Source organism: Bidens hawaiensis, unplaced genomic scaffold (genome assembly GCF_021521415.1).
Source record: "Bidens hawaiensis isolate Kalapana, Puna unplaced genomic scaffold, B.hawaiensis_p1.1 tig00006296_1, whole genome shotgun sequence".
In the NCBI taxonomy this organism is placed as follows: Eukaryota; Viridiplantae; Streptophyta; class Magnoliopsida; order Asterales; family Asteraceae; genus Bidens; species Bidens hawaiensis.
Genome location: NW_027504967.1, coordinates 1 through 18,077, shown reverse-complemented (window position 1 = coordinate 18,077; position 18,077 = coordinate 1). Strand labels below are relative to the sequence as shown.

At 33.2% G+C, this 18,077-nt stretch overlaps 2 protein-coding genes across 2 annotated transcripts; both read left to right on the top strand.

Annotated features, from left to right (window-relative positions):
* Nucleotides 1-1,672: 1,672 nt before the first annotated feature.
* On the top strand, nucleotides 1,673-5,868 carry LOC143609610 (putative wall-associated receptor kinase-like 16). The gene is made up of 3 exons (XM_077084320.1): nucleotides 1,673-1,702; nucleotides 3,205-4,215; nucleotides 5,443-5,868. Exons 1-3 carry the CDS (start codon nucleotides 1,673-1,675, stop codon nucleotides 5,866-5,868), a joined length of 1,467 nt encoding a protein of 488 aa, XP_076940435.1.
* LOC143609608 (uncharacterized) lies at nucleotides 5,843-17,137 on the top strand. The gene is made up of 10 exons (XM_077084317.1): nucleotides 5,843-6,271; nucleotides 6,359-6,415; nucleotides 9,153-10,148; nucleotides 11,734-12,732; nucleotides 13,236-14,096; nucleotides 14,327-14,467; nucleotides 14,652-14,764; nucleotides 15,756-16,330; nucleotides 16,433-16,545; nucleotides 16,646-17,137. The coding sequence occupies exons 1-8, from the start codon at nucleotides 6,014-6,016 to the stop codon at nucleotides 16,141-16,143; spliced, it is 3,813 nt and encodes a 1,270-aa protein (XP_076940432.1). The 5' UTR covers nucleotides 5,843-6,013; the 3' UTR covers nucleotides 16,144-16,330; nucleotides 16,433-16,545; nucleotides 16,646-17,137.
* Nucleotides 17,138-18,077: the final 940 nt, after the last annotated feature.

The window sequence follows — 18,077 nt, the reverse complement described above, 5'->3', positions numbered from 1 at the left end:
AACATATAAAATTATTGGTCGTCGCATAAATATATTTTAAACGTTGAGTTAAAAATATTATGTGTACTTAGCCAGCTGTATTCCATCAAGGTTATTTAATAAAAGCAATATAAAAACATAGATGGAGGCTAGCTGCTCGATCGTATAAATTTATATATGTAATATATGTGTGGTTGCTCATACATCTTAGATCTTACCTTCTCATTCATTTGATATCCATTGTGGTTGTTCTTCAACTCCTTAATTTGTACTACTTGATAATAATGGCATCAACAGTCGATGAAGTTGAGAAAGCACCGAAATCTCGTAAGAACCCCTTTTTGTTTTTATCATTATTTTTCTTTTCGTTTTTTTCTTTATTTTCCATTGTTTTAACTGAGATGGGAACCTGATGCATAAGAGAAAATAGATATGCTTTGTGATTTCTCTCAAATTATGGGGATAAGGATAGCAATGGGAACCCTGTTGTGAATGCTCTCATACATCTTTTATTTGCATTCATTTGTAACATCTCATTGTTTTGAACTTCTTTTTCTTTGAGAAATCGTCTTTCACAAACATCGCTTTGGCCATCCTCATTTCAGAGTAGTAGCTAAGACATAACATCATGATACCTTACAAAATTAGATAGTCCTAGGGGTGGCAAATGGGTTGGGTTGGGTTGGGTCGAAACAGGTCATGGGTCGGAACGGGTTAAGGTTGAAACGGGTCACTTAAAAAACGGGGTTGTTTTGGTTTGGGTCGGAACGGGTTAGGGTCAACAGGTTCGGGTTAGAAACGAGTCACTTAAAAAAAGCGATTTTTCCAGTTCGTTTCAGCACCTAACAGCTCGTTTAAGTGATTTTCAGTTCGTTTCAGCACCCAAAAGCTTGTTTAAGCGATTTTTCTGTTCGTTTCAGCACGTAACAGCTCGTTTAAGCGATTTTTCAGTTTGTTTCAGCACTTAGCAGCTTGTTTCGGCACGTTTTTATTTCGTTTTCGTCGACTTTTCAGTTTCGGTTAATTTGTCGGGTTTTTCTTAACGAGGACAACGGACGAAACGTTTTGGTTTTTTGGAATATTGGATTTTAATAATCCATATTAAATGGTATTGGCCGATAATAATCCCTATTCGTTTTATCGCCACTGGCGGTCCCAAATTCAAAAAAGTTGGCCCCCAATGGTCCCACGTTAAAAATGACTTAACGACGTTATAATTTTTTCTGAATTTCAAATCAATGTTTTAGGGCTTTTGATCGTTAGGAGGATACGAGTTGATTGGTGTAAAACTTAGCTCGAAACAATGATCAAATTATATTTTTGTAAAACATATAAAACAGACCAAAAAAAAATAATAAAGTTGAGTAATTTTTAAAATATACATGAGGGTCAAAGTTGTACATTAAATAGTATAATATGTTGATAAGTGAAAAAATTTTAGTTGTAACAAGTTTATTTATGTTTTTTTATCAAATAGAAAAAGGGTTAAATATGTAACTAATGGGATAACATGTAAACATTTATATTTAAAAGGCTTGTACATTTTAAACCATTAATCTAATTTGGAAAAAAATTATATTGTAAAGTCAACAAAAATAAGCCCGTTTAAATGGGTACGGTCGAATTTTTTTAATCATATTTTTATAAAACATATAAGACTAAAATAAAAAGAAGGATAAAGTTGAGTTAAAAAATGGGTAAACATGAGGGGTTAAGGTTGCAGGTATTTCTTAAATTACAAAATTTGAGTAAAGTTGAGGTACCATAGTTGTAATTATATTTGTTGAAATCAAATAAATGCGGGTTGATTGTGTTTAAAAGACCACCTTACCCTTTTGTTCACATGTATCTTATGCTTTAAAAGTTGTAAATCCTTTAAAAAAGTGTCTTAATTTGCCCTTTACTTATGTATTACATATAGTATAGATATAGATATGCAATACTTCACGACCTAATATGCAACGCCAGCTTTTCTATACATTAATATTTTTAAATTTTACCTCAATTCCTTGAAACTTTTTTGTCCTACTCATTTTGATTATCTTTGTAATAAATTAAAAAAAAAACTTTTAAGTATATACTAAACAACAAAATTAGTAAATTTTGACATTTTTTTGTTATTTGGCACACTATGTTTTATAAGGGTCCAGTTATTTCACAAAGAGGGAAAAAATGAGAAGGATTTGTAGCAAAAATAAAAAATAAAAAAAATAAATAAAATCTTAAAAATAAATAAAATCATAACTCAATTAAAAAACGAAAAAAGTAAAAAAAATAAAATGTTTTATCCGTCTTCCTTGTACCCAGAAAAAAAAACAATATTGAGGAATAAAGATCATTATGTTCTTTTATTTATTTTCACTATTGGTTGTGTCTTTTTTTTTTCATAACATAATGTCTTTTTTTCTTAATATCGTGTTATATTTTCTAAACATTGTGTCCTTTTTTTTATCATTATGTGACATTGTGTTTTTTTTTTCTCAACATTATTTCTCTCTCTCTTTATTTTTTTTAACAATAATTATATGGGTAACAGTTAGTTTTTTTTTACTTTTTTCATTTATTATTTATATTTTGATTTATGATTTTTTTTATATCTTTTGAATTTTTTTATGAGTTTTTTTTGTGACCACAAATTATTCTCACACTTTTTATTTTTATATTCCTTTATAGTATAGCCTTTACCTGTTTTATAATACATTTTTTTTCAATTTGTTATTTTAAGATATCCTTGTGATTTTAGATAGGCATGGGTTTGAACATATGTAGCATGAAGGTCCAGTTTTCACTTCTAATAATTGTTATGAAAATTGTGAGTAATTACTAATCGTTAGCTCACCTAATCGGACCCATAAATCGGTAGTCGGCCATATCTGACCTTATTTTGTGATTTAGTTTATTTTATTTATTTTTTGAAAGGCAATCGGAACTCATGTTTTCTATTCATGATTTGTTATGTTTATGTGGCTTTTATATGTAATTTTTCGTACATATATAAAATCGCTAGGCAGTCAGACAGTGGGATACTGACTAGCTATTAACATGGGTTAATCGAATTGGAAATTTATAAGTAATTATAAATTTCCAATTCGATTAACCCATGTTAATAGCTAGTCAGTATCCCAATGCCTTACTGCCTAACGACTTCTATAACTCTTAATCACCCGTGCTATCATGTACATACAAGCTGACACTCCCCTTATATCTTAACCCGTTATTTTGTAGTTGAAACGACTGAAGATCCCACTAAGTAAAATAAAAGCGGCAACAAATGGTTTTGATGAAGCACACTTTGTAGCTAGTGGCGTGTTCGGCATAGTGTATAAAGGAGAACTTGATCTTTTAGGTATCCAAAATTCACCATCAGTTGAAGGTGAACAGAAAAAACAAAGCAAAACACCTGTAGCAATACAATGCACCAAAAATAGGCGAGACATAAAATGGATCAACGGTAGGCGATACCTGGCCAGTAAAGACGGATTTTTAACAGAAATTGAATTGCTTACAAGTTGTAAGCATCAAAACGTTCTCTCACTTCTTGGCTTTTACATGGAAGCTGATGACATAATTCTTGTGTACGAGTACGCTTCCAAAGGAAGCCTGAGTGATTATTTGGGAAGCACTTGTAAAAATATTAATCTTACTTGGGGAAAAAGATTAGAAATTTGCCTTGATATTGCACGTGGAATAAACTACCTTCACACCAGTATGGAGGGGAAACCTAGGATAATACACCGAGATATAAAAAGCGAGAACATCTTGTTGGATGAAAATATGAAAGCAAAGATTGCTGACTTTGGGCTCTCAAATTTCCACTCTAGAAGTCAACAAGCGAGCACTATCCATACAAAACTCAAGCCAAATTTTTATGTGGATCCAGAGTATTTGACTTCAGCAAAGTATAAAAAGGAATCAGATATTTATTCCTTTGGAGTGGTTTTATTTGAGATGCTATCCGGAAGGTTGGCCTATGAACAAATTTGCATAGAGGAAGATGACAAAGGGCTTGCATCCATTGCAAGGCGGCGCTTCAATGAGAACACACTAAAGGAATTGATAGATCCTAAAATGATAGATGAAGTTGGTGAACACATTGTAACTTTAAATAGAGGTCCCAATCAAGAGTCTTTTGAAGCGTTTTCACGAATCGCATATCAATGTTTGGCGGAAACTCAAGCCAAGCGCCCGACAATGGAAAGTGTCATCAAGGAACTTGAGAATGCTTTGAACTTGCAAGTAAGAACCCTTTACAAATATTACAATATTTATTTCAACATCCCTTTCTAGTAATTACTATGTTCATCATTAACATTTTAAAGAAATACTCCATATATGATTTATGAATGCGAATCCTGATGTCTTGTCCAGCTAAAAAATTGATTTATAATCTGTCTATATCAAAATAGAAAGCTAAATATCGTGAGGAACCATGACAAGTGTTAATTCAAAAGAATATTATCATTTAAATAATAATAGTTATTATTTTCATTAAATAACTATTACGAAGCATTTGATTGATATTAACCAGGATCATTTCACCACCTTTCCCGATTTTCTTTTTAGTACCGAGTGGATGGGGTGGAGTTCCCCATTGGTATCACACCCAATTTCATCCCATCCATATGCATCATGAGTCCATTCCTACCACCCGAAAAGGAAAAAAAAATCAAATATATACAAGAGAGTGGGACATATATAGGGACTACAACACCATTACACCCTTAAAACAAAAACCTACCATTTTCTGATTGAGCGTCACATGTCGCAAGTCGTCCCATTTTATAGTCCCTCCACTACACATAGCCTTACAAACTTTAGTTTTTAGATGGTTGTTACAAAATTTCACACATATACTTTTTGACCATCAACTTTAGTGTCACATATTAACTTTTTGGTCTATCAAGTTTGATAATAAAACTTTTGTCTTTCCAACTTCCATATTTGTTTTTTACCCCTTTACTTTGATGATGTTTTTTTACAAGTCTAATTTCTATAGGCTGATCAAGTCGTTTATGCTGTTGAATTTCTCTAATTTGAACTTTGTAGACACCATCTTGATCTCAAATGAACAATTTCTCTGAATAGAGCCAAACATTGGCTCTGTTATTAATTGTTGATGAACACCAATGAAAGTGAACGAAATTGACGAAATCAACTGCTCGATTATTATTGTTAAACGTAGTGACTCAAAAATTACAGAGAATTGTGAACGAAATTGAACCCCAAATAGTTAACGAACCGATTAACAATCAGACTTTGAACTTGACACATTTATTGATTTTGACTTGACTTCCAACAATAGAGATTGGAGTTTCAGTTGCTCTAATCCTAATTGTTAGATATTTCAGATTCGGAGTTTCAGAGAATTCGGATTCGGATGATATCCAAATTTTCGGATGTTTCGGAATTTGGATTCAGATTTGTTTGCACATCCCTAACAGCTTTGCTCTTTGTTTTACTCAGAATTATAGAGAGTTTTCTCACCTAGCAATCCGACTTGAAGAGATACACTCCGCGACAAACAGCTTTGATGATGAAAATCTCATTAGGGAAGGTGGATTTGGAAAGGATTACCTGGGACAAATGTCGCTATCAGGACAATTGATTAATATTTGTGCACGAAGGTTAAAATGCAAAGACGGGCAAGGAGACATTGAGTTCTGGAATGAGATTTCGATGCTTTCTACTCTCAAGCATAGAAATATCGTCTCTTTGGTTGGGTTTTGCGAAGAAAATGATGAAAAGATCCTTGTTTACGAGCATTTAGTTCATCGAAGTCTAGACCGACATCTTAGTGGTCCAAATCTCACATGGTTCCAAAGACTGAAAATATGTTTAGGTGTTGCGCATGGGTTGAGTTGCGCATGGGTTGAGTTACATCCATTATGATGTCGTACATTGTGACATCAATAGCTCTAAAATATATTTGGATAAAGATTGGGAACCAAAAATATCCGGGTTTGAACTTTCCACAAAATATCCACAAAGTTGGAGGCATCGCCTTCTCTCATCTCAAAGTTTTGACAACAGAAAGATGACACCCAAATATGATGTTTACTGCTATGGTGTATTGTTGTTTGAAGTCCTCTACGCAGTGAAACCAACGAAAACACAATGTCAAGGCGTCATTAATCCCGAGTTACGAGAACAAATGGACAGACAGTCGTTGACCTTCTTAACAAATATAATTGATAAGTGCTTAAGTGAACATCCTGTGCAACGACCGACTATGGATCAGGTTGTCAAAGAACTTGAGGATGTGTTTGAACTTCAATGGAAGCATGAAAATCTTGTAAGACTACTGTTTTTCCCCTATTTTTTCCATCCTTTAGTCATTATTTTTATTTTTGCTAATTTGGTGTACATTGTGGTATTAAAGGAACATTCAACAGCTGCAGATAAAGATCATGAAGGCACATCATCAGGTCTCCTAAAGGTAAATGAAATTGATTTTTCATCATAATAAATAAAGTTAATTTTCTTTCAGTTTGTTTGATGTTTCTCAAATATAATTTGCAGTCCTTCACGTCCTAAAAATAAATGCAACGTCAGCTTTTCTATACGTATTTCCTAAAAATGATTGATACAAAATTAAATTGTAAATTAAAGTTTAAATGATCTTACTATGCATGATTGTTTATTTCGGTAATACAAAAAGTTTTGTTTGTTTAAAAGTGTTTATTCTTCTGTAAACATTGCATTAAAGTAACGGAAATACGAAGCACACCAAAAATTTGGGAATATATAGTTCTCAGTACGTAAGTACTATATGTAAATGACCACATCAATGTTATATATTTGGTGCTTTGGTGTTTCATACAAAGGTTCACATAAATGAAAACATAGTTGATTCATTACTCCATTTTCAATCAATCAATCAATCATGCCCAGTAAAATCCCACCGACAGCAAAGCTATAAGTAGGGTCTGGGGAGGGTGGGATGTAGGCACACCGTACCTCTATCCAAAGGAATAAAGAGGTGGCTTCCAGAGAGACCCTCGGCTCTAAGAACATGCGTATGAAGCAAAATAAAGCAAAATAAAGGAAATCAAATTTTAACAGTTATATAAAAACTACTACTAATTATAATAATATTAATATTAATATTAATATTATTATATAATATTAATAATAAGATCACAGTTTAACAGCTATATAAAAGCTAATAATAATAATAATAATAATATATGCAAGGGAAATACCATTATGGTATGTGGACTAAATAAGTTAAGTCTAAGCCCTAAGGTATTCAATTCTCTCTAAAAATCCTTAACTTTAATTCTACTTCTCCACGAATTCCTATCCTCAACCATGTCCTCGGAGAGGTTTAGGTCTATCAAATCATGCCTAATCCTCTCATCCCAAGTCAATTTCGGTCGTCCTCTACCCCTCCTCCCCTCTATAGTAATGTTTTCTACGAATCTAACAGGATTCGTCGTCTGTCTTCTCTTTACATGTCCAAACCATCTCAATCTCCACTCTCTTATCTTGTCTGCTATGTTCGCCACCCCTAATCTCTCGCGAAACACAACGTTTCTTATTCGGTCTAGCCTTGTGTGCCCACACATCCAACGTAGCATTCTCATTTCTGCTACCTCCATCTTCCGCACTTGTGCCTTTTTGATGGCCCAACAATCTGTTCCATATAGCATTGCAGGTCTAACTGCCACCCTATAGAATTTTCCCTTTAGTTTAGTCGGGAAACTCTTGTCGCACAATATACCTGTGGCTGCTTTCCATCTACACCATCCTACCTGAACTCGGTGGGTCACATCACTGTCTAATTCCCCATCGCTCTGTACAAAAGATCCTAAATACTTGAACTTCGTTACCTGCGGGACCACCTGCCCTTCAATTGTGAACTTCATTACGCCATTTTCATCAATTTAAATCTAAGATTGATGGACCAGATTGTTTCTCATATTTTTTTTGTTTTTTTTTGTATACTTTGTGTTTTAACCGTTATCTCAAACTATATATATATATATTTAATTGTTTAATGTTTATTTAGATATTTTCATGCATTTTTTTTATGTTGTGATTAATATAAATATTTATTTTTGGCAACAATTTTATTTTGAATGTTCCATTCTAAAGACTCTCAATTATATTATCTATTATATCGCTAACCAATACTAACTTGATTTCACGGTAAAAATTGGCTCAAATCGGAACTATTTTTATTGTTTATATCATTGTTATCAAAAGAGTACGTTCAAGGTGTGCGCCTAGGCGCTTTTGTTAGGCGAGTCAATGTTTTCCCGCTTCTTAAAAGTCAAGTTGCATTTATGGGAATAATAATAGTTTTTTAGTTGTTTTTATATCTTTCGTCTTAGTGGTAGTGGTAGGAGTCGAGGTTTGGGTTCTCAAATGAAGATCCAAGTTCAATCCTCACTTGTGTCACCATTGGTAGATTATGACAATGAAGGTTTTGAGCTAGGCCTTGCTAGGTTGTCATTTGAATCCGGAACCCACCCGGGCATCATGTGTTACACCATAGAGTTATGCTCTTGTGGTTGCACAATAACTGCCAAGGGACAATTGGCGGTACGGTTTGCGGGGAACACCCAAGCCAAACTCTGAAAGCCAGTGGGCCGCCAGTTAAGACAATATAGTCTGGCGAGAGTGTGACAACATAACTCTCTAAAATTAGGAAGTACGATGGCCTAGCACACACGAAAATTGTCGTTCAAAAAAAGAAAAAAAAATAAAAATTGATAAGATTTACCTTAAAAAAATCGGGTATACTTAACTAGGTCAGATCTCTTAATATAATTATTGACTTTTCTTCATTTCCCAATCTCTACGTAGAAATATTTTTTTCATCATCTTTCTTCTTGTTTAGTCTGTTGTGTTATACCGTTGATTTTCTCTGTCACCGCAACAACAAATTAGTTCATTCATCTTCAATTCATTATATTTTGAATCAATAGGTTAGTAACAGTCAATATTTTACATTATCAATGATGTTTAGCATCAATTATGTTTTTTAAAAGGTTTAAACGGGTTAAATTTTTAACTAGAAACATTTAATTAAGTTATCAATGATGTTTAGCATCAATATCTCACTACCCAACTAACGTCTAACGAGTTCTACAACACTACTTTTTTCCCCTTGCTTTCATGTACGTACAAGCTGACACTCCCTTATGTCTTAACACATTATTTTGTAGTGGGAACTGCCGATGATTCCACTGAGTGAAATAAAAGCGGCTACCAACGATTTTGATGAAGCACACTTTATAGCTGGAGGTGGGTTCGGCTTAGTTTATAAAGGAGAACTTAATGTCTTCGGTCTTCCAATTTCATCATCAATTGAAGGTGAACTACAAAAAGAAAGAACCAAAACATCTGTAGCTATAAAATGCATCAAAAATAGACAAGACATGGCCAGTAAAAAAGGATTCTTAACGGAAATTGAATTGCTTACAAGTTGTAAGCATCAAAACGTTATCTCTCTTCTTGGCTTATATATGGAAGCTGATGACATAATGCTCGTGTACGAGTATGCTTCTAAAGGAAGCCTAAGTGATTATTTGCGAAGCACTCGTAAAAACATTAATCTTACTTGGGGAAAAAGATTAGAAATTTGCCTTGATATTGCACGTGGTATTAGTTACCTTCACACCACTATGGAGGGCAAACCTCGGATAATACATCGCGATATAAAAAGTGAGAATATCTTGTTGGATGAGAATCTAAATGCAAAGATTGCTGACTTTGGGCTATCAAAATCCCACTCCATAAATCAACAGCAACGCAGTACTATCCAAACAATACATATTGTAGGCACAGATTTTTATGTAGATCCAGAGTATGTGACATCAGGAAAGTATAAAAAGGAATCAGATATTTATTCGTTTGGGGTGGTTTTATTTGAGATGCTATCCGGAAGATTAGCCTATGAACAAATTTGCACACAAGAAAATGACAAAGGGCTTGCACCCATTGCAAGACGACGCTTTAGTGAGAAAACGCTAAAGGAATTGATAGATCCTAAAATGATAGATGATGACGGTGAACACATTGTTACTTTAAATAAAGGACCCAATCAAGAGTCCTTTGAAGCATTTTCAAGAATTGCATATCAATGTTTGGCGGAAACTCAAGCCAAGCGTCCAATAATGGAAGCTGTCATCAAGGAACTTGAGAATGCTTTGAATTTACAAGTAAGAAGCCTTTACAAATATTACAATATTTTTCTTCATATCCCTTTTAGTAATTACTATGCTCATTCATTAACATGTTAAAGAAATATGCGATTTATGATCTAGGGTCAGCCCTTAGGGAGGGCTGGGTGGTCGACAGCCCTCGACCCGACACCCCGTTAGGCCCGAATAATTTTTTTAATATATATATATTTTTATGAAAAACAATATGTATATTTAATGGTTAAACTCAGTTACATAACAACTAATTTGGCTTCGTGGCAAAATGTATGATTGCTAACCAAAAGGTTGAGGGTTCTAGTGTCATTTGAGAAACGTTTTAAGCCTATTTTCATACAAAAGTTTTTTACACAACTCAAATCATAACCAAGTATGTCAATTTAAAAATTAATTTGTTTAAACCTAACAAAATAGTCATTTTACTTGAGGCCCAAAAACCCTTAAAAGTCTCAAGAAAAATAAAAAAAATAAATTATAACTCAAAATACAAATAAAAAATAAAAAAAAAACTAAAATATTTTCCTGTCTTTACCGATTAAGAAAAAGACAAAAAAAAATGAAAAGAGATTTTAATGGCCGAAGCAAGACTTCTGGATTGCCTTTCTACTACCATTGTATTGTCTATCTATTGGGTTGTGATTCTTAACGGGTCTTTATTGGAGATAATTTAACTACTATTGGGGGAAGTTTTTTCTATTTCTATACTGTAATCGACATGTATAGACTCACGAGAATCTCTAAGTGTTCAAGCATTCAACAATTCAATCACTATAAATAAAGACACAATGTCGAGAAAAAAGACACAATAATTAAAATAAACAAAAAATATACAATAAATCAAAAATATTATACAATGTTGAGTAATGTAATATAATATCAAGGAAAAAATAAATGACGAAAATAAAACAAAAAGAACAATGATAAGCAAAAAAAACAAAATGTTTTTTTTCCTCAACGTTAAGTCCTTTTTTTAAACTAAGAAGACAGGAGAAATGTATAGTATTTTCTTTCTTTCTTTTCTTTTTTCTTATTTTTTTTTACTTTTTGCGTTTTTTTTTTTTTTGTATTTTGAGTTATAATTTTCTTTTCAAGTGGTTTTTTTAGGACACAAATTTTTATCATCATTTTCATTTTTGTCCCATGTAGAACAGGTTGACCCTCAAAAGTTAACCAAATATTATTTAGAAGTACTAAAACAATAATCGTATCCATCAACATATTTGTGGTTACACGTTACTAGCTAGTTGAACACCCATGTGTGTGTGTAAGGATTACAGTAATAACTAATTATGTGGTAAATAATGTGAGAATATTAGATGCATAAGTGGAATTTTGAGATGTCGCATGTGCATGCATTCAAATCTTACATGTGAAATAGTTCTTTCATACCACATGTTTAGTTCTTTTCGTATTTTTTTTCGTTTGAAAGTTCTAAAACTTTAGTATTTAGTGACACCTACAAAATTCTTGAATTATGATTTGACACAAAGAAAGGATAAATGACAGTTTGCTTATAATATCATTATCGTCGTCACAAGTGCATGTGTATGTACTACAACCTTCATTTTAACAAACAATGGTGCAGGGGGAAACCGTGGTACTTTCAAGGTTTCGGCTCAGTGATATATTATTGGCTACTCAAAACTTCTCTGAAACATGTTGTATTGGATTGCATGAGTGTGCTAAGGTGTATAAAGCAGAACTTGATGATTTTGACAACAAAAGTTTGTTGGCATTTAAAGAGAGAAGCGATGATGAATGGCCAAAGACATGGCCCAAGACACGCGTCAATGTAGCTATAAAACGCATCTCTGGTAGCACGGATGTAAAACAAAGGTTCTTTTTAGAAATTGAAAGGCGTACTAGTTGTAAGCATCCGAACATAGTCAATGTTCTTGGATTTTGTGATGAAGGTGATGAGATTATCCTTATTTATGAGCATGCTTCCAACAAAAGCCTCGATTACTATTTGAAAAATTTTCTTTGCATGGATAACCTTACATGGACGCAACGTCTACAAATGTGCATTGGTATTGCACGTGGACTCAATCACCTTCACACCAAGATGGATAGCCAAGAAAGGCTAATACATGGAAACATAACGAGTGCCAACATTCTCTTTGGCAAGAACTTGGAGCCAAAGATTGGTTACTTTGGGATCTCAGAATATCACTTAGAAAACCAAGAGGCAAGCACTCTCATTAGCACACAAGTCTATAGGGATCCTGAATTTGAAAAAACACTTGTAATGAAGAAAGAGTCGGACGTCTACTCCTTTGGAGTTATACTGTTTGAGATCTTTTGTGGGGGGTTAGCATATGATCCCATTTACATAGATAAAAATCAAAATGGGCTTCCACACGTTGCACGCAACCACTTCGATGATGGAAAAATAAAGACATTGCTAGATCCTAAGCTAAAGGAAGTAACCAATGATGACATTTTTACTTCAAACAGAGGACCAAATCAAGATTCTTTGGACACGTTCTTAAAAATTGCCCGCCAATGTTTGGAAGAAGCTCAAACAAAGCGTCCAACAATGGAAATTGTCATCCTGGAACTTGAGACAGCATTAAACTTTCAAGTAAGTCTATATTTTCGAAGTATATACTTGTTTTCTTCATATACTTGGCCAATCATATAAAGTATCATGCTTAACCATTATCAGTCAAACGGAAACATGGGATTTATTTTCAAGTTAAATTGGAATACATTAAGCGCAAACTAGCTAGAACCTTAGATTTATCATGTATATTGCGTTAAGTAAATTAATTAAAAGCTCGCTACACGTACCTTTGAATTTTAAGTTTGTGGATTTATTAAAAAAATGGCCTATTATAACAAAAAAGCTAATGACATGAGTTCAAACATTTAAACAATGCATAAATGTTATATACCCATCAATAGATTTAGCTTTATTTCGTGAATTTCTTCTGATATTGGACATATCAGATATGGAAAACTGAGTCGATCAATGATCATGAGTTATTAAGGATTTAATTATCAGTATTTTCAATGCTTTTTTAAAAACTACTTTTGTGTATTATTTTGAGTTACTATATCGATATATTGCTTTATGATTCACAGGAAAATCTCATGAAAAGCCTCCAGATTTCTCTAAAAGACATTGAATTGGCCACAGAAAAATTCAGTCAAAAGAATTACTGTGGAAGTGGGAGATACTGGAAGGCATATAAAGGAAAGCTACCACATGCTGCCATTGTTGCAAACCGGTGGGATAGCAAGTTTAATGATCAATTTCGGACAGAACTTGATATCCTTTTCAAGCGTAAGCATAAGAATATTATCAGTCTTGTAGGCTTCTGTAATGAGACCAATGAAAAGATCATTGTTTACGAGCACATGTCTAAAGGAAGTCTTAATATATATTTAAAAGATTCTAATCTTAGATGGATTAAACGACTCAAGATATGCATTGATGTTGCAAGTGCGTTGGAGTTCCTTCATGGAGGTGATGTAACACTGAAGAAGGTGGTACATAGGGATATCAAAAGCCATGGAATATTACTAAATGATAACTGGGATGCTAAAATTTCTAATTTTGAGTTGTCCACATTTGATTCATCAAACCAGGAGATGGAACATATTACCGATGATGCTTACCTTGACCCACAGTACAAACAAGGTTTAACTGAAAAATCAGATATATATTCGCTTGGTGTGGTTTTAGTTGAAATCTTGAGCGGAAGATTGGCACGTGTAGAGGGGCATGAAGATAACAGTCAATTTTTAGGTTCTTTGGCTAAACACCACTACGATCAAGGAAAACTTGATCAAATGGTGTTTGAGGATATGAAGAAACAAATTGTGGAACAATCATTGACTACATTTGCGGATATTGCCTATCAATGCTTAGACGAATATGAGCATATGCGGCCCCAGGCTAGTGAGGTGGTGATACAACTAAAGAAAGCATTGGAATTTCAAGTAAGCTTTCATGTTTATACAAATGTTGGCCTCCTTTCAATGCATGTATCATGAAAGTGCATAAACAAGTACTTATTAATAAAAAGAGAATATATAACCATTAATATCTAGGAAACATATTTAGGTGAGAATTTTTGTATTACTTTTAACTATAAAAATAGATCATGTCAAACTGAAAACGAATTTGTTATTATTTTTTATTTAACTGTTTAATTTGTACGAGTATGTAGGAGGACTCTGAAATATGGGAGCCCAAACTACCTAGAGCCTACAAAGAAATAATACGGTTGTCGGGAACCTCTGAAATCTACAATAAAAAGGACATTTACGTCAAGCTCTCTGAAGGAATCCACCTTCCAAAGGACAAAGTGGTAATTAGCTTGTTTCTATCATAACTTCATGTATTTTTGCTATTTAATACATATATACTATTTAGGACTATTCATTTATCTCTTTTCATTCAACTTTTCCTTGTGATTAAATTGCTCATTTGAAAATAATCAACTTAAGAGAAATCAGACTTATTTGATTTGTTTTGTTTGTTTTGTGTATCAGTGGTTCATACTAAGTGATAATGGAGAATTAAATAAAATGGTATCAGCGACAGCAGCAAACTTTTCTTATAAAAACCGAGAATCACATAAGTGCAGATCTATTCATATATCAAGGTTCTCTCCTGTCTCTCCCTCAGTCACACACACACATTTTCACTTTGAAATTTTTGTAGCAAATACTAACTGTTTATCTTCAACTGCAATAATTTATGATCAATGTTGATTGGTTAATCATTGTTTATGGATGATCCGAAACGGTCTGCTAGCTAGTGGACACCCTTTAATTAACAAAGTTATTTGGTTTTCTAGGATTTCTTCAAGCAACTAATAAAACTATGTAGGCGTGACTCGTGAGGATTGTAGGAGTAAACTTTTAAGGATGTGTGTTCACTGTAAAAAAAAAAAAGTAATAAACCTAACCAAATATAATATTGTCTACTTTAAAATCAAAACAAGTAGTACATTGTTTGACCGAACATATACTTATAATGCACCTTGATGAATCTTGAAGACTCTTGAATAGTAACGTTTAGGAAAATTGTATAGATTGTTAAAAGTTATTTCATGTTGCCAATTTTGTACTTTTAGCTTATTGGTCCCCGCTTAATCTTCTCATCCCTAACTCAATGAACCGATCATAACTGACTTGTACTTGGACACCATGATCACGATTCACAATATGAAATAGTAATTGCAAGATGAAAAATAAACAGACACACTTGTACTGAACAGAGTAGAAATAGGGGTTCTGTATACTACAAACTGATGTGATTGATCCCTATATAAAAGTATAAACACAACCAAACGACGCAGCGTTAAGGATAAGCACCGGTTGGTGTTTTGCAATAACTGCAATACAGTTATCAGAAAACCCTTAACCACTGTGGCCTCATATCGGTGTATCCTAAACGAACCCATAAGTCATGTGGCCTTTGGCCCTAACAGAAATAAAAATAAGCGCAAACCAACTTTTAAAAGTACCGAAACATAAACTAACAAATAAACGAACTCAACAAGGTTAGTGAATTGGAGTGCGGACTACATAGCTTTATGAATAACTATATATGTTTGAATTTTCTAGACTGACCACTCGTAACATGTACAGGTTTTGGAAAGTGGCAAAGATGTTGGATATTTCAAATTTAAAGATCCAAGTTACAATAGACAACCGTTTTTTATCTCCGGATGTCATATATGGGATTTATTTGATCTTCAAATTTTCTGATCCAAGAATATTTTCTCATAAACAACGTTTGTACGTGAACCTAAAGTACAAGAACGGGACTGATACTTTGAATTCATATTTTGCAACATGGAGGGACGAAGAGTGGATGATGATTGAATTGCACCGTTTTTCGAATCACAAGGAAGGTGTTTCATTTACATTTCTACTAGAGAGCTTTTCAAGATACTATTGCACAAATGGTGCCATCTATGTTGAAGGCATTGAGTTTCGAGCCATTAAAAAAGCAAGTCAAAAAATACTCTTTTGATCTCATTCTGGATTATAATGCTTTTATTTTTTATACCGTACATTACTGCATGTAGAGAATATGATGTTACAATTTGTATACACAGGTGGCACATGAAGATAACAAGAATCTAAAGGAGGCCCAACAAGTTCAAAAATCAAAACCTAACTTGGAGGACTTGAAACATGAACTAGTTAACAATGAAAAGGTTCTTTTTGGCTTATATGCATATAATTAATGAATATTATTTTTTGAAGACTCAAAATATTCCTTGTGATCTTGGTACTAAATTCTGTCATTTGTCGAACAGTTGTTTCTAAGGGAATTGAACGGGAAGAAACATCTTATGCTGTCTGCCACGGAGATTTTGTACAACTCTAAAAAATGGGAGTTTTTTCGTTCTAAATCGTCAGCAGACTCAAGGTTTGCCTTTTAATTAAGCTCAATTAATTAAATTGTAAAGTCTGATTAAAAAGATGGTACTTTGTCTTCAAGAAGTATGTAACCAATATCGTAAACGCAGATTTCAAAATGTGATGGAGCTTCTACCGCAACAAGTATTTAGAATCAAGTACAAAATTGAAACTCAAATGTTGTCACCATTCATGGAATACACATGTTACCTTGTGTTCAAGCTTTCCGAAAAATGTCAAGGGCTGCATTGTCCAGTGAAAGTACGAGATCTACTATGTCGTAAAAATAAAGTAAACCAAATTGTTTATTTTAGATCTCCAACCCGTGTGAATCATCATGATCCCTTTTGGGTTCCGGAGCAGCGGAAAGATGGATGGATGGAGGTTAGGATCTGGAAGTTCAACTCAAAGTTTGATAATAATAATCTCGGAAAGGATGTTATTCCTATGAATTTGAAACTCATAACCTACGAGGGAACTATGTCAGGGCTTATTATATGTGGCTTAGAGTTTCGACCAACGTAGAGGAATATGTAACAAACTAATTAATATGTTGTTTTTGTATTGTATCAGTGTTTGAATTGTTATGAACTGAACACTAATGAATTGAATTAAGATGACTGAATCAAACGATTAACTCATGTTATTATGAATTGAACTAATGAAATGATTATAGCAAGATTTGTGAACGAATTGAAAGAAAACATATTAAACCCTAATTCAGGTTTTCTTTATCCGTAACAGCTACTAGCACGCTCTGACTTTGAATATTGGCAATATTAGTCCTCTGAGTTAATTTGCTTATCTAACTAACCATATCTCACTTAAGGTTTGAACTATGAGAATAACTAGGTTTTAACCCTTGTAGTGAACGGGGTTGGGTATCAAATATTTTGAAATTAAAAATAACTTACGATAGATAAATACAAATTATATTTAACATTGTTTTATTAACAGAAATATATTTATATTACTTGACTAGACATGCAGAAACACCCGTCATATATAACTCTCATAGGTTAGAACCCATCTATCATACGAGATGGTAACAAAAAAATATATAACATTACAAATTTTGATTCATACCACTAATATTAAGAAATACAAAGTAATAAATGGGAAAAATGATATATATAACAGTAAATTCAATATAACATGGGTAAATAAATATACAATTCATGATTTTCTAAATAAATAAACAACATGGTAGTAAGTTTGGTGTTTGCCAATGGTGCCAATGGTTAGCCATGCGCACCCTTAGACCTCTTCTTAGTGGTTGCGTCCGTTAATTTGAAGACACGCATGTTCGTATAATATTGGTCTTTTGAATAACTCGTTGGAAAGAACTAAACCTCATCATTGTTCATATAAGCAAAATTGGATCAAGGGATTATTGTAAAAAGTCAAAACATCATGTCAAATATAATTAAAGATTGTTGATCATATTTTAATTAACACTGTATGAGTAACTTTTAAAGAGACTCTTCCTAACCAATCAACACTAATAACACGATAGAAAAATTACTACGGATAATTTCAATC

Bases quoted from the DNA above. Each gene is read 5' to 3' on its own strand.
- LOC143609610 (XM_077084320.1), top strand. From the start codon at position 1,673: ATGGGTAAACATGAGGGGTTAAGGTTGCAG. The intron at 1,703-3,204 runs GTATTTCTTAAA...GTTATTTTGTAG, and splicing joins ATGAGGGGTTAAGGTTGCAG to TTGAAACGACTGAAGATCCC. The intron at 4,216-5,442 runs GTAAGAACCCTT...TGTTTTACTCAG, and splicing joins AGAATGCTTTGAACTTGCAA to AATTATAGAGAGTTTTCTCA.
- LOC143609608 (XM_077084317.1), top strand. From the start codon at position 6,014: ATGACACCCAAATATGATGTTTACTGCTATGGTGTATTGTTGTTTGAA. The intron at 12,733-13,235 runs GTAAGTCTATAT...TATGATTCACAG, and splicing joins AGACAGCATTAAACTTTCAA to GAAAATCTCATGAAAAGCCT. The intron at 14,765-15,755 runs GTTCTCTCCTGT...TAACATGTACAG, and splicing joins AGATCTATTCATATATCAAG to GTTTTGGAAAGTGGCAAAGA.